This window comes from Parasteatoda tepidariorum, chromosome 4 (genome assembly GCF_982258835.1).
Source record: "Parasteatoda tepidariorum strain Cologne lab strain chromosome 4, Ptep-v5.0, whole genome shotgun sequence".
Lineage (NCBI taxonomy): Eukaryota > Metazoa > Arthropoda > Arachnida > Araneae > Theridiidae > Parasteatoda > Parasteatoda tepidariorum.
In genome coordinates, this window is record NC_141758.1 from 106,872,442 (window position 1) to 106,899,493 (window position 27,052).

A 27,052-nucleotide genomic window follows, 5' to 3' on the forward strand; every position below is an offset into this window, starting at 1 on the left:
CTATTTGCGGAAATACAATTTTCCGCTGCTCCAGTGAATAATTTTATACAAAAAGGCTTAAATTGGATAGATTATTTAATTTTAGTAACAAAACAGCAAAGCATAAGACAAATATAGTTTCCTTCTTATAATTTTTATAAATGTATGAGCGACCACCAGCTAAGGTACATTCTTCCAAACAAAAGGTAAGTTCTGCTCTTTTTAGAACCTTTAGAATTCCTGCTCCGCACTTCAAAAGTATGCACCTTGTAGTGTATCTACCACTACAAAAATACAATTCCGATTCACTAGTATATATGACATGTTAACTCGATTCTATGGCGGGGCACAGATGAAGGTTGGCAGAGTCAATAACTACTCTCCCCACATGGGTGACCTTCGGACGTGATGTGAACACGTATACCGTGGAAGAAACGCCCACTACGATTTGAACACGCCAACTTCGATAGATGATCCACATAGAACAGTTGACCTGCTACTTGTGACTGCGACATTATCCACCTCCTCGCGCTGTTGCTACTCAGTCTCGATCATACACAATGTATACACTCGACTGCTAAAGGCAACACATGAGTGACAGTGAACTTAATACAGCTCTCGCGATCAGCAGTCAAAAAAGTACGGTGATCTTAATACAGTTCTCCCGGATTCTCACAATACAGCAATGAATTATCTAGTGGTATCGGTTCTTTGAATTCTATAACAGCTACAATTCTGGTGGGGAAGTACTGTAGTGTATCTACCACTACGAAAATAAAATTCCAATTCACTAGTATATAAGATACGTTAACTTGATTCTATGGCTGGGAACCTTTTCATCGATGAATGTTGACATTGTCGATAACAACACTTCCCACAACCTTTTGTTGACCCAGTATCTATTATGCTTTCTTATATTTCTTTCCAGAGTACTTACAATTAAAACTATTAAAATAAACTTTCACTATTATCAATGACGTCGAAAGTATTGTCTTCACTTCATTTTCTTCTTGGAAAAAATTCTTACGGCATGGAAATTTCTTGTTCAAACGTTGTACACATAACTGCCTTGTATAGAGCCAATTCAATCTTCAAACTGTATTGAAACCAGTCTAGTCTAGATTATTTTAATTCAAAATGCTTGTGCACCATAAAAAGAAAGGTTAACATGCCGATTACCTTATGTATTCATTTTATTCCTATTTTAACATTAAATGTGTGCGTTTGCTTATTAGCAACAATGTAATTTGCTATTATGATTTGTCTGTTTTGTTATTGCGGTTTTGTTATTGCGGTCCTAAATGTTACGATTCCAGCTCCGAATCCAACTCATTTTGAAAACTCTAAAGACATAATATCCGTTAAATCAAAGAACACATGGGAGGCAGTGAACTTATTTCTGCTATAGAATATAAAGTAGGAATCATTAATTTGGAATGTATATACCCTAATGCCTAAAAAATGAGTTAGTAAACTAACCTATGAAGCTCCCCTCCCCTCCAGTGGTCAGACGAAATATCGTTCTGCCATTTTATTGATTTTCTGACAATTCCATGTCCATCATGCCGGATGTAGTTTTCTGATTGTTAACTTAGTCATCTAGTCGCGAAAAATTCATATCCTTGCTGACACAAGGGCGGAATTCAGCTAAATTTTCGAAAAGACGATGGCTCAGTTAAAGTTAAGTTAATCAAAAGTCTGTATTTTTGTAAACATATCGCACTTTGCCATATATAAAATATGCAGGCTTTGATTGGCCAAATTTTTACATCATCATTGCGAAATTTTAGCTGAATTCAGCCTTAGGAAGTAATGAATTTACGAAAGATAGATTGTGTTCATACGATAGATTAATGGTCCCGCAATGAACTGATCGTTAAGACGCGGTTCCCAGCAGATCACCGAAGTCAAGCATCACTGGCTGCGGTTAGTGTGCGGGTGGGTGACCACTTGGATTAGTCTGCGTAAGGACCAAGGGTGTGCGGTATTGGTTCTCATTAAACTGTTCTACCGTGAAGTGCTCAACTTCGCATGCAGGTTCGTCGGGCTACCGAAGCAGGGGTGCCATCCCCTCTGCAGAGGATCAAACTTGTGAGGTCACGTCTTCGGATCATCCTTAGGGATGTTTGCCAGACCGTCGCCAATAGCCCATTGTGTAGCTCTAGTGCGACGTAAATATACTACAATAACAACAACGATAGATTAATGAAGAAGCTAACATAAAACTAATTTTACACTCAATTGATATTTTGTTTAAAAAAAAAAGTTCATTAACACGTTGAATGCCATGAGGGTCACCAGTGACCGGCACTTAGTTTGTTCGTAACGCCACGGGGGTCACCGGCTAAGCCAAGATTATTAGAAACACATAATTCGAGTAAATTTTTAATTTTTTTAAATATTATTATCGTTACTAAAATGGTTTGAAGAAATTAATGCAATACATACTGAGAAAATCAGTTTTGCCAGACGGGCAAGCCGCGTAAAATTAGCGTGGCATTCAACGTATTAAAGAAGGAAACGTAAAATAAACTATCTATTAGATTTGGGGGCGCACTCTGATGTGGTGACCCGGGGCAACTGCCCTGTATGCCCCTGCCTCAGTCAGGCTCTGCAAATCCCTATGTTACCTAGTTTATAGTGTCACACTTTTCCTTGCGACCTTTGTGCCGCTTTCGAATTTAACTGACTGTCTCCGATCACATTCGTAAACTTACGCCATTTTGTTGACTAGTTTGAACGGTGAAGCAGCAATGCACTCGGTCTGTTATTTCTTATTTTCTTTTTACTTTATTTGTTTTATACTTTTAAATTATGATTTTAAAAAAAGGTTGTTGCGCATCTGAGTGCTCCAATAAGTCAAAATTAGGTTTTAAGCTACATCGTTTACCTTCGAGATCGCAATAAAGAACGACAGAAAGTATGGCTGCATGGAATTGGCAGAAATAAATGGATTCCAAACGATACTAAGTTCGATAACATTTTATGTTAACAAAAATTCTAAAAAATAATTATCCAGTTATATTTTAAATTGCTCATTATTTTGTCTGATTATAAGGAATTTTGCTTTTTTAATTCTTAAGAAATGTCTCTATTGATAACATGAATAGCTTTGTTTCATTTTATAAAGGAATAATGTTGTCTATTTTAATAAACTAACAGTTATTGCAAATATTTTCTTATTTAAAGATATGTTATTAACATTATTATTTACAGGGATTTATAAGGAAGAAAAAATACTTATTCGCTTTGGGGAAACCGTGAAAAATCACCCTATTATTATTGATACTCATGTTAAAATTAATAATATGCATTCATTTTTTTTAATTTTATAACCGTCGTTGAACAGCAAACCCAATTTTTGGGTTTACGACTGCTACCGCTCAACTCCGCAACCTTGTTATTTTGAACCCAATCCAGAAGACAAGGGAACTCCCATATCAGGTACTGGGAGAAATTTGCCTTACATGGAGAGGAAGACCACGAGAACCTTCAACGGTTAGGCTAACGGCAAAGGGACTGTACCCCGTGATCCGTCTACTACTGAGGATATTTCACGTCAGGACTGTGTTTTGTGCAAGCCGGATGTGGAATTCGTATCGTATTTACATAAATGATATATGATAAATTTTATGATAAAATGTACATAAAGAGCGCAAAATATCTGAAAAATTAACTAAGATTGTATCAACTCAGTTCTTACGTTATACCGAATATTTCATTTTCTACTATTTTGTGTAAAACCCCATAATAAAGTGTGTTTCTTTAAAGAAAATTCAAAATTATTTTTTAAAAATATTTATTATATAGACATAGAAATTATATTGAAAAATCAAGAAAAAGAAGAGAAAAGAAGTCGAGAAAAGAAGAACCAAGTTTTATTTAAAATATTTGAGAGAATCCCTTCAAAGCCAAGTCAAGTTTGGTATGCTAATTAAGTATCTGATTTCAGTCATTTATAATTGAGGCAATTTCCTGGAACGCGGTTCGCAGTTACCTGATAGCTCTATCTGTGACGTCACAGATTGGTGGGAATCAAAATGGAAATTCCCCCCCAAGGGACAATTTTATCAGAGGTGCTGAAAATTTCATTCCTGTTATGAATTCTCGGAAAAATTCTGTAAGTATTTTTGAATAATTCATTTAGTTAAAAATTTTAACTTATATTTACCCTAAACATTAATTAAATACTTTTTATTCATCCACATTACATTATTATACATTTAATACATTTAAATGTATAATAATTTTTTTTTAAACTGATGACACCTGATGTTAATACAGTTTTTTTCAAATATTAATTCATTAATTAAATGTAATTAATTAGTTTTAGTTTTATAGGGGAAAGAATTTTTTTTAATTATTTAATAAAAGAAACTAAGATGAAATTTTTCTGTGTTGGCCAAAGTAGGAATCTTGTTCAAAATTTCAATCGTTAATAAAATACTTTTTATTCATCCAAAAAAATAAAAAAAATTAAAGTCAACAAAGAAAAATTTTATCTTAGTTTCTTTTATTATATAATTAAAAAATTTTTTATTTAATAAATATTTACAATTTTCTTTTTCATATGAAACTGAAACTAATTTATTACATTTAACTAATGAATTAAAATTTGAAGAAACTGCATTAACATCAAGTGCCATTCCCGACAAGTTTAAGAAAACCATATCTTAACTTATATTAGTCGTATATTTTACAACAATATAGACACTAAGGAGGGAAACGCTTAATTGAAATAAATATTTTCTTCCAGTAATAGTACCGCTATGATGAAATGTGTTATTTAGATCTTAGTCTAAATAATTTCACAAAACTAGCTTATGTTATTCTAAACAAATGCTGATTGAAAATAAAAATATATTTTTTGTTTATACGCTAAGAAATACTCGTCTTTTAAACGCTATAAAAAATACTCGTCTTTTAAAATGGACTGCGTTAGTTGGTACCATAAGTTGTAACGCAATAGAGAAAGAGCGAGTGTTTTTTGACAATTTTACGTTAATCGGATATTATTAACACTGGATTGCCCAAGGATGTCATTTTGACTGCTTTTTAATTTCCATTAGATAAACAATGATGTATATAATGACACAATTTCTTAGAATTTCGTGAATTTTGTGTACAACATATAATTTTTTTAATTGCTAATGTTTACTAATAACTTGTTATATAACTGAAAATAATATAAAAAATTAACTCAACATATTTCTTTACACATTATTTATTGTTTTACAATCCAGCCGTTTTGTCTGCTTTTGGGCAATATAGGCATATACTAAGTTTCAGTCTTTCTATAGTGTTAATAATAACGAATTAAGCAGGTTATATTTTGGTTTGATAAAAAAAATTGATTTATTAAATTCTAAAATGGTTTTTCTTTTTTATTCAAGTCTGAACTTTTTATTTTCATTTTTTCGTGACAGAGCATTGCATACAATAATTCTCACACATTGTATGTTATATTATTTTTGTAAATTGATACAATTTTAATTTCTAGGTATTGTGTGTCTTTGTCTTAATTCTTCCAGCACTCCACTCTACAGCAGGTAATATTACACTCATATAATCGAACGAACCTTTATATAGCGAGGATTTTTTCACTCAATATTGACAATACAATTTTGAATTTTTTAAAAAACCATCTTTGTTTTTTTTTCAATAATTCATTTTTAAATGTTGGAATATCATTTTATCTGTGATAAGTGAATTTATTCGTTTGAGATTGGATAGCCATGCAAGGTTTGTATATAGTTTTTGAACGTTTTAAAGGAGACATTTTGAAATTCTTAATAGTTTACTATTAGGCATTCTTTTAGGTTGTATTGTAGACGATTTTGTTTTTCAAATATTTATCATCAGTGATGTTTGCTAGTGTATAGCCTTAAGCAAAAAATTAATTAGTTACTTGTAACTAATCACATGGTTGCATAAAATCACGTGGCGTGTTAACTTGACAACTTTAAGACTTATTATCACGCTGGATCAGTTTTCAAGTAAGATTTAATCGGATAATGGCAAGCGAAGTCACGTGTAAAGTCATTTGTAATGATAACGAATTATTTATAATATGATACGAATAATCTAGAGTAATCTATACAGTCCGTGACCAAATTATTAGACGCACTATAAGATTCTATGTAAAATCTTAATTATCAGGTGATATTATATAGCTGTATTGTCTTTACGCGGATGAAACCGGTTTGCACTTGTTTATGTTCATGCATCCATGGGTTAACATTGTAATGCAATACGTTAAAAATAAATACAAATAGGAAGTATATTAAAAATCACTTGAATTAAAACCCATTACATGTATGTTTAAATATAAAAGTATCGCATATAAACTCTTGCAAAACATGTAATTATTATAACACTGCAGTGCGTCTAGTAATTCGATCTAATTATTATAATGTACTAATATAATATTCTAATATAATAAATATTCTATATTTATATAATATATCGTCTGATTTATCCAATCGTCGAATTTATATTACATATCGTCTGATTTATATTACATTGATACACGAATGTAAGTGTAAATCGGTTTCAGTCTCGTAAAATCAATAAAGCTGTATAGTATCGTCTGATAATTGGGTATAATATAAAAAAAACACAACTACTTCCACTTAGTAGGAATAACATTTACCATGACGCAATGCTAAATTCTATGCCACTATCCACATAAATCAATTATTAATCAAAAATCGAATATCAATTACTTTTCTTTATAATGCAATAAAATCTGGCGAGCAGCTATTTAAACGATCAAACACTTCGTTTGTTTATTTGTGACTTGAAGTTAGGCTCGCAGAAAATGCCGTTCATGGGTTAAATTTAGTAGGAATAACACAACCTGTGACGTAGGCTATAGTATACCCAATTAAAATTTTACAAAGAATCTCAGAGTGCGTCTAATAGTTTATTCAGGGACTTTGATATATAATCTATTATATAATAAAAATGATGATTTGAATAATGATGAAATTTCTCCAAAAGCATTTTCTCTATCGTCCTGTAATTTTGACTACGGCTGCAAGGAACAATTTTCAGTCCCAATTATAAAATTCATTCAAAATATTTCTGAAAAAAGAGTTCTAAAAAGTCATTTGAAAAATGAAATTTTCTCATTATTTAAAGTTAAGCCTACGTAATAAATTAAACTATAGACGATTCAATTTGTTCAAATGTTTTAAGGATAGCGTCAGTGATATTTGGTAGCTTATATCTCTATTTGATCAAAAAGAGAGTTTATTGCACGTGCTTTAAATTAAATTATTTTTTATTCGCTATGTCAGATAAATTCAATGATACGAATTAATACAAAAACTTCGGCAGACTACGTCACCAAATTAGTGTTTATGAAGTTATTTGAAACCACGCGTTTATTTTGTATCAAAAAATTCTTTTAAAACGTGTTTTTATGAGACTAAGTCATTTAAAATCAACGGTAATTCAAATGAAAAAGAAAATAAGTAACAAAATTAATAAAACAAAATAGGTAAATAATAAAATTAATACCTTATAAAACATAATAAAACGAAGCAAAACTAATACTTACTCGCTTAGGAGAGATGTTAAGTATCGCCATCTTATTCTTCACGGAAATTTTTCTTAATTTAGGTAATGGGTCTTTAAGTTATGTTCTAAAAAACAAAAGTATTGGAGAAAAGGCAATCGAAGGGAACGGTAAAAAATTGCTATACTAATATTGGCGCCATTACTTTTGGTAATACTACTTACTACTGGCATTATGGTAATTGGTGCAGTTTTAACCAAGTACATATTCTGCAACGGATTTAACGCAGTTGTAGTGTATCTACCACTACAAAAATACAATCCCAACTCATTAGTATATAAGACATGTTAACTCGATTCTATGTAGGGGTACCTTTTCATTGATGACGGTTCACATTGTCGATACTATTCCTACATTTGTGACTCGGACGTGATGTAAACACGCCTACATTGACAGATGCTCCTACTTCGTTTTGAGCACGCTTACCTTGACAGAAACTCCCATTTCGATTTAAACACGCCTACTCCGATAGATTATCCGCATTAAACGGTTGACTTGCTACTTGTGACTGTGACACTATCCTCGCGCTGCTGTTACTCAGTCTCGATCACACACAACGTCGGTCTGTGTACACTCAATTGCTACTGGCGACACAGGAGCAACCACGACCGTGAACTTAATACAGCTCTCACGATCAGCACTCAAAAGTACGGTGATCTTAATACAGCTCTACTGGCTTCTCAATAAATAGCAATGATACAACTAGTGGTATCCGTTCATCGAATTCTATAACAGCTATAATTCTGGTGGGGAAGTACTGTAGTGTATCTACCTCTACAAATATACAATTCCAATTCACTAATATGTAAGACATCTTAACTCTATGTTTGGGTACCTTTTCATAGATGAAGATTGACATGGTCGATAACAACTCTTCCCATATTGGTGACCGGGTAGTTGTTCTGTTGTAGTGGTAGATACACTACACAACAAATAGGGAATATAGTATATAATATAGGAAATATAGTATATAGGAAATATAGTATATTATATACTATTATATACATATATTTATATACTCCATTATGACATGGTTATAGGAAATATAGTATATTAATGTATAAAGATTAAATTTAATGTATCACAATTGAAGTAACTTTTTCCAGCACCACTTATAAATAATTTAAACGGTATATTAATGGACAAATAATGAAATGGTCACAATGGTCTCATAAGAATTCTAATTTCGCTTTTGGTTTGCTTCCAATTAGAAATGCATTTAGAACAAAATTCAACGATTTAGGTAGGTAATAGGTACCAAATATACCTGCAAAATATTTTATTCGTGTATTTGGTACTTATTAATGCTCAGCAGTTTTGATATAGATACTGTGGAAATAGACACCTCAAAAAAGAATAAGTACATGAATATTGGAATGTCTTGGCGCCAAGCAATAGCAATATGCCAAGTGATACAGATATTTTAATGGAATTAACTACAAAAAAATGTAAAATCACTAGAAATAAATAATTGTAAATAATTGAGCCGTGGTGGCTCAGGAGATAGAGCATTCGTTTTTAATGAGGTGAACTGGGTTCTCAGCTATATCTGGTCGATACTAGTTCCGCACCCGGCTCGCTCGAATCACAGTGCTGACATAAAATATCCTCAGTGGTAGACGGATTATGGTATAGAGTCCCCTAAACGTAGGGCTGGCCGTTGGAGGTTTTCCTCTCCATGTAGCACAAATGCTGGTTAATTCCATCCAAACGTCCTCCATAAAGGCAGATTTCTTCCAAGGCTCGATCCAGGAGTTCCTTTATCTTCTGGATTGAGTTCAAAATTACAAGGCCACGTAGTCGTAAAACCAAAAGTTGGGTCGGCTGTTCAACGACGATTATAAAAAAATAAATAATTTGTGTTATTTTAGCTTTACTAATCGTATCGGTATGTACCTTTTAGTTTTGTAAATGATTTTGTAGTGTTCGGTATTGATTTACTGGCTTTTGGTAGCGATTCGAACACAAAGTCTAAACAGTTATGAAATAAGGGAATAAAAGAATATATAAATTTCAGATTTTTTTGCTGATGAAGTGGCAACCAAACTCGCTGCTTTCAATGATGAGTTTGCTGAAATGTGGTGGCTTCACCAGTCTGCCGATTGGAACTATTCAACCAACATCACATCAGAGAATGCGCGAGCTCACCAGTATGCGCTTGTAGCTTACAGCGACTGGATGAGAAAATGGAAACTATGGGCCAGAGAGGTACGCTACACAAGGCATTTAAGCCCTCAAGTGGAAAGGGATCTAGATATTATGGCTTCTGGTGTCGTATTCATGAACTCGGATGACGCAAAGTAAGTATGACTCATCACATGTCTCGTTAGAAGAAAGTCAGGACTCACGCATATAAGTCAGTAATTTAGAAACGAAAACATTTTTGTTGGCCAGCATTTCAAGCACTTTAAATATGAGTTTAGCGAGCCTTCAGGTGACACCATACCAGGAAAGAAAATTTTCCTCACAAATTCTCTTTTTCCTTCATTACTAATTTAAAGTGTAGAAAAAGTAATGTTCTGACAAACCTAGAACAAGCCATGAAGTTTCGAATACTGAAAAGAAAACTTTCAAACATACAAATGAAAATAAATTATGAGAAGATAACTTTGGATTATGCAACGGTGAAGTTTTCTTCTAGTAATTTGTTTGCATTTAAATATTTTGAAGTATAGTATTTTTTTTTCAACAACTGAAACTTCACGACTTACACTAGGCATGCCTGAACTTTTTTTTCTTTTAAATTAGTAATGAAGGATAAAGAGAATTCGCGACGAAAATTTTCTTCCGCGGTATGGTGTCCTATAAAGGATATTCTAGTGGTTTCGACTGCTCCTTAAATAATTTGTAAAACTGCTGCTTCAATGACATTTTAATCTATAACAATGGTATTCATCAGATCAGTAAAGGCTCAGGGGATAGAGCGTTCGCCTTCTAATGAGGTGAACCAGGTTTCGATCCCAGCGATGGCTGGGCGAAATGAATCCCGCACCCGGATTGCACCGACCACAGTGCTGACGTAAAATATCCTCAGTGGTAGACGGATCATGGGTTAGAGTTTCTTTGCTGTCTGGCTAACCGTGGGAGCTTTTCGTGGTTTCCCTCTCCATGCAACGACGGAAATGCTGGTTAGTTCCATCAAAAAGTCCTCCAAGCAGGAAAATTTCTCCCAATACTTAATCCAAGAGTTCCTTTGTCTTCAGGATTGAGTTCAAAATGACAAGGCTACGGAGTTGAACATTAGTAGTCGTAAACTCATAAAATTAGGTCGGCTGTTTAACGACGGTGATCAAAAAAATTGATGTTCTAGGTGAAAAAAATTTTGGCACACACAGGGGGGATTTTTTTAAAAAAATTTCTAAAAGCCTTTAAAATACTAAAGTTCAAGATCCATTCTAAAGAACGGATAACTTTTTATGGCAAGATGTTTTTTATTGTTTACAATTATAGTTTTGCCCCAAGGGTGAGGAGCTTAAACTATAGCTTTTTATTTACCTTGGCATTAAAGCTTCTAAAACTTCTAAAAATACAGTTAAGTGTTGAAAGTTGGTAGTTGTAAACCCCCCCCCCCAAAAAAGGGTCGGCTGTTCAATGACGGCTATAAAAAAGAATAAAATGGTTTTCATTAATGAAATTTACCATTGTGCTCAAACCACACAGTGCCGGAACGACGTAATTGCTTACAAACCACCCCTCAGTTGCAAACTTCTGATTCAAATCGGTGCTAGTTATTAGCGACTCTATATGTTTCCACTTAAAGCACATGACTAATCTGAAGATAAAGTGTTTTCCTGTACTCGTCAATGGTTAAAATTTCTCTCATTTCCTCGTAATTCGTTTCTCTTAATGGTATAACACATTTTGTAGCTGTTGTCGGTTTTCCTGGGATAATATAATAATTTAATTCGCATATAATTCTCATTAATTTAATTCGTATGTAACTCTTATTAATTTAATTTGCATAATTCCCAATTAATTGTAATAATATTTTAATCCGTTGGATTCTTTGCATTATAGTTTTTTCATTGATTGATGATTGATTCTATCAACTAGTGTGTTGATTGTTTGATTGTAGTCTCTTGATTTTTTAAGATATTGAAAAATAAACAGATAGCATGCTAACTTAAAAGAACGCCATACCATGGGGGAAAGTTTTCATGGCAAATTCTTTTTCACCTCAATAACTAATTTAAAATTTAAAGTGTAGAAAAAGTGAGTTCAGACAAACCTAGAGTAAACCAGGAAATTTCAAATACTTAAAAGAAATTTTTAAAAAGTCAAAATGAAAATAAATTATAAGACGATAGCTTAGGATTGCGCAATGGAGAATTTCTCTTCCAATAATTTGTTTGCCGTTTGATATAAAATAAAACCGGTTATAAAATAAAATCTGTAATGCTAAACCAATGGAAAAAAACATTCCTGATCATTTTTAAAGATTTTTAAAATCAGGAGTTAAAACTGCTTGAAATCACTGAAATAAAATAAATATCTCTACATAAATTCATAAAAATTTTCTACTTTGAATAAATAATCAGTATTTAAGTTTAAAAATAGAAAGGAAGAAAAATTCTTAAAAATAGGAAAACTTTCAAACAAATTGAAGTTTAAAAAAAAAATAAATAAATAAAACTCTTGTTAAGTTAATAAATAAAAATTTAGCACATCGAATTTTGATTCCGTTGTCTCATTTATGTTGCCTTCAGTGTGAAATATAATCCTCCTCTAATATTAATTTTATTCCAACGTGCACTCCATGTCTTAGTTCTTCTTAGTTCATTCTTAATGTCCCCATCAAAAACTTTTGATGATTTATGTTGGTTTCAGTGCGTTTCATGATGGCTAAACATCATTTGATGGTCACCATCATCCAACACTTTCCATTATGCATTCATGGTATTTGTTATGTCAACAAACTTCCATCATCCATGATGGAAAATACTACTTTACTATGATGGTTAACAATCAAGAGAAATTTGATTTTTATCGACCAACAATGCATGATCATCAGTGATGGTCCATGTTGGTTCCTACTATACACTTCCATTATGGTTTAATGGGAATTCTTGTCGGTTCTCAGGAATATGCAAATTTGCTTTCGTTCACAAATTTGTTTGTTGGACCATCATAAATCAGTCCGGATTCCTACATTTGTATGATGATTGTTAATGATCGTTCCAACATTTGATTTCTAGGATATATGATGGAAATTCATGATAGTCCAAAATGGTACAACAATATACATTTCTATGATGGTTTAATGGAAATTCTTGTTCGTTCAGCAGGAATATATGTACCATCAAAACAATTTGTGTTTTTTTTTACGTTATACCCTCATAAATCAGTCCGAATTCTTATATTGGAGTGATGGTTACTTATGTAGGTTACCATCAAGAAATATAATGGTTCATGATGGAATTATTGATGGTTACCATCAAGACTATGCTGGTCCATCAATGAAAAGCCATCAAAAATTTTGACTTGGGCTGTAGCACATCAGAACTCTTTTTTATCATGTTTAAAGAAAGCTATTATTTCTCATTTCAGGCAAATTTCTGAAATAAAATCGAAACTTTTAGAAATCTACAGTTCGGCAACAGTTACCATTCCTGGTAACAGAACTTTGGTTGGTGAAGAAACGGTGATGGCTGCCATGGCGAGCATAAGAGAACCATCTCAACTGAAGCATATCTGGAAGACATGGATACAAGAAGTGGGCGAGAAAGGAAAACATCATCTCCTTGGAATAATTCAACTGACCAATAAAGCTGCCAGAGATAATGGTAACTCAATACATTTGATATTCCACGATGATAATTTAGCTCTTCATTTTTCTATATGTTATGGCAGACGAATTTATCAATTAAACAATAGTTTTCATTTGGAACAAAATTTAAATTTAACAACGAAATGTTTAAGAAAATTAAAAAAGCAAAATATTTATGAAAATAGGCATAGTTTGAAATGCAGTCTTCACTAGTAGGTAAAAAACCCAAATTTTTTACTCTTGAAAAAGATATGCTTACCAAATCAATGTAAACATGTTTTAAGCACTAGGTGGATAAATCACCTGTTCGCTTCGCTCACCAACATCCGTAATTGTTCCCCAATGTTTTCTTTTTCTTAAAATCCCGCAGTGGACTGATCGTAAAGACGCTGTTCCCATTAGAACACTGAAATCAAGCATCAATGGCTGCGGTCAGTGTGCGGGTGAGTGACCACTTTGATAAGTCTGCGTAGGGACGGAGGGTGTGCTTTATCGATTCTCGTTAAACTATTCAACCATAAACTTCGCTAGCAGGTCGTCGGACTACCAAAGCAGGGGAGTCATCCCCTCAGCATAGGATCAAAAACTCTGATGGCATGTCTTCGGACCATCCTCAGGGATGTTTCCGAGGCCGTCGCCAATAGCCCATTGTGCAGCTCTAGTGCGACGTTAAAAAAGTACCTACCTACCTACCTTAAAAGTCAATAATTTCCGCAAAAACCAAGAACATTATACAGAACAAACATTATTGAGAGCAAAACAAACAATTATTGTAGTCTTATGGAACATTATTTTGACAATCTGTTAACTGTAGCGAAATGGACGATTACCTGGTCATTAGTTTATTTTGTGTCAATTTACTGTACAAAATCAAGAAACCAGGATTCAACCGGGTTAGGAATTCTGCCGAATATCAAGGATTCGGCAATTTTTTCTTTAAAAATTTCCAGTACATCTTTCACTTTTCTGCATTATTATTAAAACGTAACGTTTCCATTCTTTCATTCACGGTTAAGGATAAATGAAAGCTTGAAAGATATTTCATTCGAATATTTAATATTTAAGAATGATTAGAGGTAATAGCTGTTCTTAAAAATGTAATTTCTTTTTCACTATTTCATTTATTCGAATTTTTTTTCACTATGAAACATTGCTATTACGCCTTAGAAACGCCTGCGGTAATTAATAATAGAACGAAAGTGGAGAACATACTTGCTTTCCTATGATTACGTAAGAATAGTTACGTAAGAATGGCTATGATTTATATGTAAAAATGATTAGAAGTAACAACTGTTCTTTACAAGGTATTTTCTTTGTCACTATTTCGTTTATTCAAAATTTTTTTCATTATAAAACTTTGTTATTAACGCCTTAGAAACGCCTGCGGTTACTAATAATAGAACAAACGGAGAGAACACACTTGTATTCCTTTAATTACGTAAGTGTCTGAGACTGAGACAAAATGCTGTGGAACTCGTATTGAGTGTGGTAAGTAATCTCACAAAAAGGATTAAAACTCATTAAATTCGGATTCTATTTTAGGAGCAGCCTATAAACAATGCATTTCATCAAATTTTCAGTAACATAAACTTTTTTTTAACATTTGAGAACAATAATGATTAGATATGAAAAATATACACAAGGTCTAAAAACATTTCGCGAGAAATATTCTTCGAATCGTTGCCATAGTTTGTCTACAGAAAGAACTCGCCCTGCAAAATAGTCTGAGGCCATCTGCTGATATGGAAACAAGAATAGCTCATTTCAAGAAGGGTACAGTTTGTCTAAAGTAAGAACTCCCCTAGCCATTCGTCTGGAACCATGGTGGTGACTATGGTAACGAGGTATAACTATTTCAAGTAGGGGTGTGGGGTCATTGCTGACGACAGATTTTGGCTCTGGTCGGCGAGAGAAAAAGAATTTTTTTCTTCGGTCTATTGTGCTAGCCCTCCCTGAAATGCACTATTCTGGTTTCCATAGCAGCAGACAACCTCAGACTTTGTGGCGGGGAAGTTTTTGCCGTAGACAGATTATAGCCTCTATTAACTCTAGGGCTAACACAATAGACCGAATAAAAAGATTTCCTTGACCCGGGCTCAAACTTGTCCTAAACAGTGACCAAACACCCCTGCTTGAAATAATTATACCTCGTCACCATAGTCTGGGTCCAGACGAGTGGCTAGGGCAGTTCTTACTTTAGACAGACTATAACATGATTTTCTTTTCTGAGGTTAGATGGGATCAACTTTAAAATCTTAAATAAAAAAATTACGTATTTAAGATTTCCTCCACCTCCAGAGATTGATGGTATCATTGGATTGCTTTTAAAAAAATATTGAATACTGTTTCAATTTACTGTTACACTTTCAATTTACTACAATACTTACTGTTTCAATTTTTTTGATTCCATGCATATTTCTCGAAATATTAGATCGTTTCCAAACGTTTTTTACATCTTGTATCTTATAAAAAATATTTCATCTGCTAGTTTTAATTTCAACTGAAATGTCACACTTGTTGATAATCTTCTTTTTCCCCTTGCAACAAACAATTTAAAAAAAATCTAACGTTTCCATTAAAGCTTGATATCAATAAATGGAGAAACCCATTCAATAAAATTTACATTTGCCAAAACTATATTCCTTCATTTGATACACATGATGATTCATTTCAACACAATTTGAAAACTTATATTTCAAGCAGTAATACGAATGCAAATGCGTTGGAAAAGATTTAAAGGGGATTTGGCAACAAATGGTCCACGAATAATCTTAGTCGCAATCAAGTTAGCTTCAAAAAAACCTAAGAAACAATACTTCACTTATCTTGTTAGCAATGCGTAAACAACCATCTACAATTCAAACATTGTGCCTTATCTACGTAAAGTCATTATAACTTCCAAACTATAAATTCCATAGTATCGTACTTACTATCATTTGATTCAGCATACCCGCGAAAACAATACCTCATTTGTCTAGACAGCAATATACAAGTTTCACCCAATACCAAAACCTGACTAGGAGGGTTAACAGTTTGAAAAGATGAAGGTAGAAACATTAAAAACAGCTTCGTTATCACCCAATTAATCGTATTCCTTATTGTTCATCAGGTTATTCGGACACAGGAGAAGCGTGGAGAGCAGAACTAGGAATGGAGGATTTAGTGAGTGACGTCCTCAATTTGTGGAATGACGTCAAAGGATTCTACGGACAACTACACGCTTACACTAACCACAGATTACGTATGTTCTATGGTCATCAACACTTCAGGCACGAAGGATACATTCCAGCACATTTATTAGTTAAGTATATCTATATTATTATTGATTTTGTAGATATTCGATAGATATCGATATCATTTGATATCGATTTGTAGCAGTTATTAAAGTATGCATACTAATTAAATAGCCAATAAACCATAACTTTTAAAAACATGACAGTCTGTTATATGGTTTTAGTTTGTTAAAATTAGATTTACCAAGCGGGGGTTGCAAGTCATAGCTGATTTATTTTCAACCATTAAATAAAAATTTCAATTTGTTATAAGCAATCAACTACTTTTGATCAAAATATGATTAGATTTAATCATAATTGAAAGCGCCATTTTTAAGTTAATAAGCTTTTTTTTAAATTTTCTTTTTCTTGTCTGCAAGCTCAAATGTATAAATCTCCAGCACTCATGTGGTTAGTTGTTATATGCGCTTGGAACCTTCTTCCATTTCACAAAAAATTCTCAAATATTCTCATAAAATATCTTTATCAACAGAAATATTTGATTTGTAAAATAGATCAATGTTACATAATGAATAAGACTAATATTAGAAATAATCATCAATTCTCAATCTAAATAAGAAAAATATTTTTAGATAATATCACTACCATTAAGATTTTTGATTGTTCGTAATTATAGGACAGTCACCACTTGCCCACTAAATAAAAAAATGGCGATGAAATAAATTTCTTCCAATAGCCGCCCGATCGTCACTTTTTTTTTGTTGCCAAAATTGCACTCCATGCTAATTATATTGTTTTTCCCCCTAATGAATACGGAGAACCTTGCTGGATCAGGGGATGGAGCTCTCGCCTCTCAATAACGAGACCTGGGTTCGAATTCCAGCGATGACCGACGACAGCTGGTCGCACCGACCTCAGTGCTAATGTAAAATATTCTCAGTGACTTACGGATCATGGGTTAGAGTCCCCTTGCCGTCATGCTAACCGTGGGAGGTTTTCGTAGTTTTACTAGAACGGCAGTTCAACCCGGTTATAAAATAAAATAAAACATGGAATTACTATAAATATTTTGCATTATTCTGAAAATGACTTTTTTTGCGCTTTTACATTAAAACTTTTCTTATTTATTATTCTTTGTCCTTTCCAATGGATTTACGTTATTAGATGGGGAAAAAATAACATTTTTAGTTGCTTGTTTCATCGTAATAAATTAATCTTTTATTTTGGCTTTTGCTCGAGACTATCTCATCATATTCAAAATTAACCATATTTGATATATGATTAGTTTGTTTATGCTCCTCATGGCTTAGGGCCTGTCTCTGTGTTATGTCTCTATGCAAATATATAGTGAAAAAATTAAAATCTTTGTGAAGGAATTTAGAAGGTGTCAGAAGAGGGAACTAATACTAACGGGCTTGACTTACTCGAAATAGAAAGAAAAAGACAGTTGCTAACGTAAAGAAATGCCCCTTTCCAACAATCAATCAGGATCGAGATACCCATTCTACGTCACTTGCAAGTATCTCATTAATTCTTTTTTGATTCATGAGAGTAATACGTAAGCGAACTTTAATGATGCTGTCTTTAAGGTATTTAATTAAAACAGAGTCGTCTGCATTTTAATTTATATCAAATCTGAGTATATATTTCATTTTCAAGCGAACGATGGAGTTACTGAAATTGTCCCAAAGAGAGTTATAAGAGAGATTCCATTGCAGGTAGCATGTGGGGAGAGAACTGGTCAGGATTGAACGATATCCTTCAGCCATATCCAGAACATCCAAATTGGAATGTCTCTTCCATTTTGAGAGAGAAAGGCTTCACTCTATCAGATGTGTTTAGAACAGCAGATACGATGTACACCTCCATGGGGCTGGAGGCTCTCGACCCACAGTTTTGGTACAAATCCATGTTTGAAAAACCCAAAGATGGACGAATCGTAGACTGCCATTCTGTTTCGTACGATTTTGCCTTAAACGACGATTTTAGGTAAATATATGTGTGTCCCATTAACGAACTTGGAGAGTCATGCACGTCTTAGATTTTTAACATTCTTTTTAAAGTCCAAAATTCTCTATATTGCGGTAAAGTGCCACTCCTTATACTAATGCTTTTTTAATTATTTATTTATTACAACAACTGTACTCTGAGTCCTTTTTTTTCATAAAAAATATAAGTATTTGATATTTAGGGGACAAATATTTTTTTTTTATTATACCATATTTGTTTTGTTTCATCATAATGTCTTTCAACATAAGTGTCTCTTACATATCAAATACATTTGCAACAAAAAAGAAAAAAAATATTCCGGGTACAACTGTTGCACCAGCCGTCTCCAAAACTTTCAGTGTAAGATCCATTGACCATAAGTACAAGTCCACTTCCGACACTGACACTTTTTCTGATCGCTAGATAGGAAAAAAATATTTCGAGCAATTTATTGTGTGAAATTCGTAGCCACTTTCAGGAGAAAAATTTATCCCAATTATTAAAGAAAGGTGAATGATTACAAAAATGTATTATACATTTTTGTAATGTATACTTGTACATGTACAAGTATTATAAAAAATGTTTTAAAATTCAATTCCTACTTAGGTCAACAAAGAAATGTTTTTATTTTATTTTATTTTTATAAAAGAATTAAAAAATTTTCTTCCAATATAAAACTAAATTTATTTATTTAAATTTAATTAATGAACTAATATTTAATGAAAACTGTACAAACATCAAGTGACATCCACTACACAAGTTAAAAGAAATGTATTTGAATTTGAGTTGATGAATAAAGAGTATTTAATTAACGATTGAAAATTTGAACAAGATAATAGGGAGAATGTGAACTAATAGTAGGAATTGGAAAAGAGACATTTTTGTTTTCTTTTTTAAGAATTTGTGTATTAGGTTTTGAAACAAATTTTTAGAATATAAGTAGTATTTTCTGTTAGTTGTGATACAACAACTCAAAACGGTATACAGACTCACACAGGCTTTTTATTTTATTATAGTTATAGAAATACTGGAGAGCTCGGCATAAGATGAACGATTTATAGAGTTACTGCAGTTTTAGCTTTGTTACTGTTATCTCTGTTTCTTGTTCTAAATCTGCCATTAGAAATAAAAAAAAATATTTACAGAAAAAACAACTTTGTGTGGGTTTGTCCCCCGAGTTGTTTGTATATATGAGGCATAAAAATGTCAAAGTAACGACAATTTGAAACACAAATCTTTTAATTTTTCCACAGGGTCCGGATGTGTGGATCAGTGAATGAAGAAACGTTGAGGCAGGCCGTGCATGAAATGGGTCATATCCGTTATTACATGGCATATCATCATCTACCCATGCTTTACAGAAATGGTGCCAACTCTGCTTTTCATGAAGCAGTAGGCGAAACATTCGTTTATGCATCTCAAAACCCTCACTGCCTCACTACTCTAGGACTCATTCAACACTCAAACGTAACAAAAGGTAATAATTTTTATTCTTGTTCTAAATTTATTAATTCATTCATTCCTCAACTGTAACAAAGGGTAACGATTGTTATTATTGTTCTAAATTCATTCATTCCTCAAACCTAACAAAAGGTGAAGATTATTATTCTTGCACTAAATTCATTCATTCCTCAAACCTAACAAAAGGTGAAGATTATTATTCTTGCACTAAATTCATTCATTCCTCAAACCTAACAAAAGGTGAAGATTATTATTCTTGCACTAAATTCCTCAAACCTAACAAAAGGTGAAGATTATTATTCTTGCACTAAATTCCTCAAACCTAACAAAAGGTGAAGATTATTATTCTTGCACTAAATTCATTAATTCCTCAAACCTAACAAAAGGTGAAGATTATTATTCTTGCACTAAATTCATTCATTCCTCAAACCTAACAAAAGGTGGAGATTATTATTCTTGCACTAAATTCATGAATTCCTCAAACCTAACAAAAGGTGAAAATTATTATTATCGTTCTAAATATATTCATTCCTCAAATGTAACAAAAGGTGAAAATTATTATTTTTGCTCTAAATTCAATAATTCATTTATTCCTCATATCTAATAAAAGATGAAAATTATTATTGTTCTAAAGTCGTTCATCCTTTAAATGAAGTCCCGCAGTGGACTGATCGTAAAAAGAGACGGTTCCCAGTATAACACCGAAGTCAAGCATCACTGGCTGCGGTCAGGAAGCGAGAGTGTGACCACTTTGATCAGCCAGCATAGGGTCCGATGGTGCGCCACGGTATTGATCCTCGTTAAGTTGTTCTACCGTAAAGTGCTCGACCTCGCCGGCAGGTCATCGGGTTACCAAAACAGGGGTAATTATCCCCTCTACAGAAGATCAAAATTGCGAGAGCATGTCTTCGTATCATCCTCAGGGATGTTTCCCAGACCGTCTCCAATAGAACACAGTGCAGCTCTAGTGCGACGTGAATAAAGTACCTACCTACTTTTAAATGCAACAAAAGGTAACGTTTATTATTATTCTAAGTTCATTAATTCATTCATTCTTCAAAGGTAGCAAAAGGTGAAACTTATTATTCTTGTTTTAAATTCATTAATTCATTCATTCCTCAAAGGTAACAAAAGGTGGAAATTATTATTCTTGCTCTAAATTCATTCATCTCTCAACTGTAACAAAGGGTAACGATTGTTATTCTTGTTTTAAATTCATAAATTCATTCATTCCTCAAAGGTAACAAAAGGTGAAAATTATTATTCTTGCACTAAATTCATTCATCTCTCAACTGTAACAAAGGGTAACGATTGTTATTCTTGTTTTAAATTCATTAATTCATTCATTCCTCAAAGGTAACAAAAGGTGAAAACTATTATTCTTGCTCTAAATTCATTAATTCATTCATCTCTCAACTGTAACAGAGGGTAACGATTGTTATTCTTGTTTTAAATTCATTAATTCATTCATTCCTCAAAGGTAACAAAAGGTGAAAATTATTATTCTGGTTTTAAATTCATTAATTCATTCATTCCTCATCTGTAACAAAAGGCGAAAATTATTATTCTTGCTTTAAATTCATTAATTCATTCATCTCTCAACTGTAACAAAGGGTAAACATTGTTATTCTTGTTTTAAATTCATTAATTCATTCATTCCTCATCTGTAACAAAAGGAGAAAATTATTATTCTTGTTTTAAATTCATTAATTCATTCATTCCTCAAAGGTAACAAAAGGTGAAAATTATTATTCTTGCTCTAAATTCATTAATTCATTCATCTCTCAACTGTAACAGAGGGTAACAATTGTTATTCTTGTTTTAAATTCATTAATTCATTCATTCCTCAAAGGTAACAAAAGGTGAAAATTATTATTCTTGCTCTAAATTCATTAATTCATTCATTCCTCAAAGGTAACACAGGGTAACAATTATTATTCCTGCTTTAAATTCATTAATTCCTCAAAGGTAACAAAAGGTGAAAATTATTATTCTTGCTCTAAATTCATTAATTCATTCATCTCTCAACTGTAACAGAGGGTAACGATTGTTAGTCTTGTTTTAAATTCTTTAATTCATTCATTCCTCAAAGGTAACAAAAGGTGAAAATTATTATTCTTGCTCTAAATTCATTAATTCATTCATTCCTCAAAGGTAACAAAAGGTAACGATTGTTATTCTTGTTCAAAATTCATTAATTCATTCACCGCAGCCACGTGAACAGTGCTCAAGACCCCTTTCGTCAAATTTCCACACCACAACCAACGAGAAGACTTTTAGTCACAATAGATTTAACGCGCACTTTGTTGATTACACACGCCGGTTGTTTTGTATGCCATTACGATCGAGCTCACTACCCCAGCTCTCAAACCATCGGTGTGCTCTGGCACTGAGCGACATGGGACGCAGCTCTACTCCCATGAACCGGAAACAGAATTTTTATCCATCGCTGATAGGATTTGAACACTGGGTTTAATAAAATTTTTTTGCTACATAACCAAAAAATGATTGGCGATAAGACAGCCAGGGCCCTACTTAGCCTAATTGGGGCCCGGGGCAAAAACTTCTTTGGGGCCCCCCTCTGCTTCACTACTTCAGTAATGAAGAATTGAACTTTATGGAGGTACTTAAACTTTTCACCTCATTATACATATATAACAAGAAAATTGACCAGAACATAAAATAGCTATAAATTCTCCTCCCCCCCTTCACTGGTCAGACGAAATATCGTCCTTTCCGTTTTATTGATTTTTTTGACCATTCTATGTCCATCATACCGAATGCAGTTTTCTGATTGTTAACTTTGTCATCTAGCAGCAAAAAATTCATATCCTAGCTGACATTAGGGCGGAATTAAGATAAATTTTCGCAATGACGATGGCTCGACTAAGCCAATCAGGAGTCCATATTTTTGTAAACATATCGCATTTTGCGATATGTAAAAATGCAAGCCTTTCATAGGTCAAATTTGTCCATCGTAATCGCAAAAATTTAGCTGAATTCCGCACCAGAAAGTCATGGATTTACGAAATATAGATTTTTTGTGTTCATGCGATAGATTAATGAAGAAGCTAACATATAACTGATGGATTTTACACTGCACTGATATTTTGTTAAAAAAAAAGGTCATTAAAGAAGGAAACGTAAAATAAACTTTCTATTCAATTTGGGTGCCCCATAAGCCCTTGCCTTAGTCAGCCTCTGAAGATGGCGGTTCAAAGTCGCAAATACTTATAAATACTTTTATTTATTTTCAGAGCAGCATTTGAATATTTTGATGAAGCAAGCCCTTTCGAAGTTTGTACTGCTTCCTTTTGCCCTAACTGTAGAACTATGGAGATATGCTCTTTTCTCCCATCAAATCGATGATATCATTAAAAAATGGTGGGATTACAGGTAAGTCATCCCATTTTCAGATTGACCTTCTGCTTAGCATGATTAAACCATTTTGATCTACCTTTGATCTACCATTTTGATCCATTTAATATACCTGCCGCAAGTAAAGGGTTAATCCCAAGCAGTTTATTTTTTAGGGTAGTTTTAAATACGACTCGTAAAAAATTGTAGTGTGTCTACCACTACAAAAATACAATTCCAATTCACTAGTATATAAGACATGTTAACCCGGTTCTATGGTGGGGTACCTTTTCATAGATGAAGGTTGAGATTGTCAATAACAACTCTTCCCATATTGGTGACCTTTGGTCGAGATGTGAACACGCCTACCTTGACAGTAACGCCCACTTCGATTTGAACACTCCTACTTTGATGGACGGTCCATATTGAACAGTTGACTTGTGACTGCGACATCATCCACCACCTCGTGCTGTTGCTACTCAGTCTCGATCACACACAACGTCGGCCTGTATACACTCGACTGCTAATGGCAACACAGGTCATGTCAAAAATTAATTTTAAACAAATTTCTTTATACATTAGTTATTCTTTCACAAACACAATGAAGTCATTTTGACTGCTTTTGGGCAATAAAGGTATTTCAGTCTTTCTAGCGTTAAAATTACTTGTGTTTTTATTTTTAACTTTAATTCAATTGGACGAGTGTTATAAGCTGAAGCTAACATTTAAAGAAGAACTTAGAATTTATTTTTATTCCAGAAAAGCGTTTCAAGGGATAGAACCACCAGATGACGAAAGCGCTGAATTGTTTGAGCCGGGATCTAAGTACCACATACTAAACAATATACCGTACATGAGGTAAAAATCCGCATTGTTTTTTATACCCAAAATATTTTATGTAATATTTGTTCAACAGGAGAGCAAAGCGTTTCAAATGTTGAGCTGTTTAAATCAAATTAACATTTTAACATAAATCAATACTTGTCTAACAGTTTTCCATCCTGAAAATTTCCATTATCCTAGTTAAACTAATTCCGAAAATAATCTTAATTATTATTTTTTTTGTTCCAGATATTTTGTGAGCAGATTTCTAGAGCACGAATTTATGGAAGGACTGTGTGATACTTCTGGTGCAAAAAATGATCCTTTTTGCTGTTTCCTTACATCTCACGTAGCAGGAGAGCGACTCAAGTAAGTTATTCAACCTGCTATATGACATATTATTGAGAAAAAAAACTTGCTAAAAAGGTTTCTTGGAAGTTTATTCAATTTTTAATCATCAGTAGGAAATGTTGATTTTAAATTTTTCGACAAAGCTACGTGCAGAAACTGAAGATCAGCAAAAAAAAAAAAAAAAAAATCTAGAATTTTTTCTTCTAAAATACTAATCATTACTATAATACTATACTAGTAAATATTAATAAATTACTCACAAAGTTATTTTTTTAATCTAATTATTTTAGGAAATTTCGCATATCGTTTCTCAAGTATTTTCACAAGATAGTAAATCTTGTATTCTAGCAGAATTCTGGGAAGTAAAATTAATTTTAGGCTACACATTTTTGAAAACTCCACTCGAAAAAATTTTAAAAGTTTTTTTTTTTTAGTAAATTTATTAAGCAGTATCGAACCTGAAATAAATATTTTTCAGGGGTTAATTGAGGAAAAAATAACCCCTATACCTTACTTAACTTTAAATAATATCTACTGTATACTTAAAATAGGATTATAATGATAACATATTCAATATCATAATTGAAAATGCATTTAATCTTTTTTACAGGGAAAACAAACTTACAGAGAAAATAATCATTATTTTCATCAATTTTGGCTGCCTACGTATCATAGATTTGCTTATAATTATTTTGATACTAATCGGAAGTGGAGATGTGTAAATCCATAAATGGAATCGGTTATTGAACGTTGGTTATAAAACTGGGAGATGGCCTTTAAGATGAAATAATCTTTTTATTCTGCTTATTACCTATTAGCAAAATGGGTTTGGTTCGGATTACATGGCTTCCTCACTTTTCAACTACAATAATCTAGAGTAAGAGTGAACAGTGGTCATGCGTTGCTATGGCGACCGCTGCTGTTTGATAATTTCTTTAGAATTCTTTTTTTCGCTTTTAATTTTGTTATGCATTAAGAGAGATCCCATAAATACTTCTTGAGTTGTGAATAAAAGAGAATTTCATCATTTGAACGATATTTTTTGTCTTTATTGTTTTAATTAAGAATCAGAAATTCTATCCTACAGTTCAAACTGGATCGTTTTCAATACTTATTCGGGTGAATGTCCAAACTGATTGACACGGTCCCAAAGTTAGAGTTGAAGCAAGAAAAAAAAAAAAAAAAAAAAAAAAAACGATGCCAAGGCCTAAATTTACCGAGGCTTAAAAAGCCAAAGTCAAAGAACGTAGACGAAACGTAGAAACGAAAGGATTCCATTCAGAAACGCAAGCATGAAGCCTGTCCATCACTAAAGTGGTTGAGAGAATTGAATCCTACCGAAAAGCGAATAGTGACTCTCCGAACCCCTTTCATGCAAATACGAGAACTGGATGTTGATCACCCGTTAGGGATAAAAGGATCCGCTGTTGTCAACGTACCCAATAACTTGCACAAGATCGTAGACTGTCTTCCACGCAATATAAATGATTCATTCACTATTCATGTAAAATTGAAAAAAAGCTTAGATTTTAAATTTACAATCTCCATCAAACACCATTGTACCCATCCGAGAATGTTAATATTGATCTAGATTGGCTGTTCAATGTCTCTTCAGTCATCAAAAGAATTTACGCAGAATGCGTTTGAGCTGCGTTTAAATATGTCTGCGAAATTGTGTACCGAGCAGTTCAGGATTAACAGTCAAAGATATCCAAGATGAAAACACAATAAAATTTATTTTCCAAAATAAAATTAGACAACAGCCATTTTGCCAATGGGTAACCTGTGATCGCCTTGCGGCTATCATAATTTTCTTCATTTTTCTAAAATTGCTGTAAAAATTTTAAATACTAACGTTGCGATGGTGCCACATAAGTCATAACTGACATAAAGAGTGTGAGCAAAGAAAACATAATAATAAGTCTTTCAAATTTAAGCATAAACTACTTCCTGTTTTTAATTAATGTGACTATTTCTTTTGCAGGAGGATGCTTTCTCTTGGTTCTTCCGCCTCTTGGGAAGAAGCTTTGAAAGTTTTGATAAAAAAGAAGAAAATAACATCGTCGTCTCTCCTGAAATACTTCGAACCTCTTCATAACTGGCTCATTCAATACAACAGAGTTAACAATATAAGTGTTTATTTGTGATTTATTCTTTAAATAAATCTCTTGCATCACAATTTCTTTCAAATAAAACACTCCTAAAAATTTTTTAATAACAGTAGTCAAATAATAAAAATACAATAATATAAAAAATAGATAATCTTATTAGCTTGTATTTGAGAGGGAATCGTGAAATCAAAATTACGAACACTTGTTACAATTGTAGCGGTTTTCAGCACTTGGACCGAAAAGTCGGCTGTAGTATATATATATATATATATATATATATATATATATATATATATATATATATATATATATTGTCAATTCGCTATAACTCGAAGTACGATAACTCGAATATTACTATAACTCGATTTTTTTATGAGGTCCCGACCCTTTTATCTTCAAT

The 27,052-nt window shown here is 32.8% G+C and overlaps 1 protein-coding gene across 1 annotated transcript; it reads left to right on the forward strand.

Moving 5' to 3' along the window:
• Positions 1-140: 140 nt before the first annotated feature.
• LOC107453218 (angiotensin-converting enzyme) lies at positions 141-26,724 on the forward strand. The gene is made up of 12 exons (XM_087162340.1): positions 141-185; positions 3,932-4,099; positions 5,480-5,528; positions 9,579-9,861; positions 13,109-13,344; positions 16,438-16,633; positions 18,284-18,550; positions 19,804-20,027; positions 23,269-23,407; positions 24,128-24,226; positions 24,440-24,559; positions 26,526-26,724. The coding sequence occupies exons 1-12, from the start codon at positions 141-143 to the stop codon at positions 26,686-26,688; spliced, it is 1,989 nt and encodes a 662-aa protein (XP_087018466.1). The 3' UTR covers positions 26,689-26,724.
• The last annotated feature ends 328 nt before the right edge of the window (positions 26,725-27,052 follow it).

Coding starts and splice junctions, on each gene's coding strand:
- LOC107453218 (XM_087162340.1), top strand. CDS start 141: ATGTATGAGCGACCACCAGCTAAGGTACATTCTTCCAAACAAAAG. Junction 186..3,931: donor TACATTCTTCCAAACAAAAG/GTAAGTTCTGCT, acceptor ATCTGATTTCAG/TCATTTATAATTGAGGCAAT. Junction 16,634..18,283: donor CCAGCACATTTATTAGTTAA/GTATATCTATAT, acceptor CATTGCAGGTAG/CATGTGGGGAGAGAACTGGT.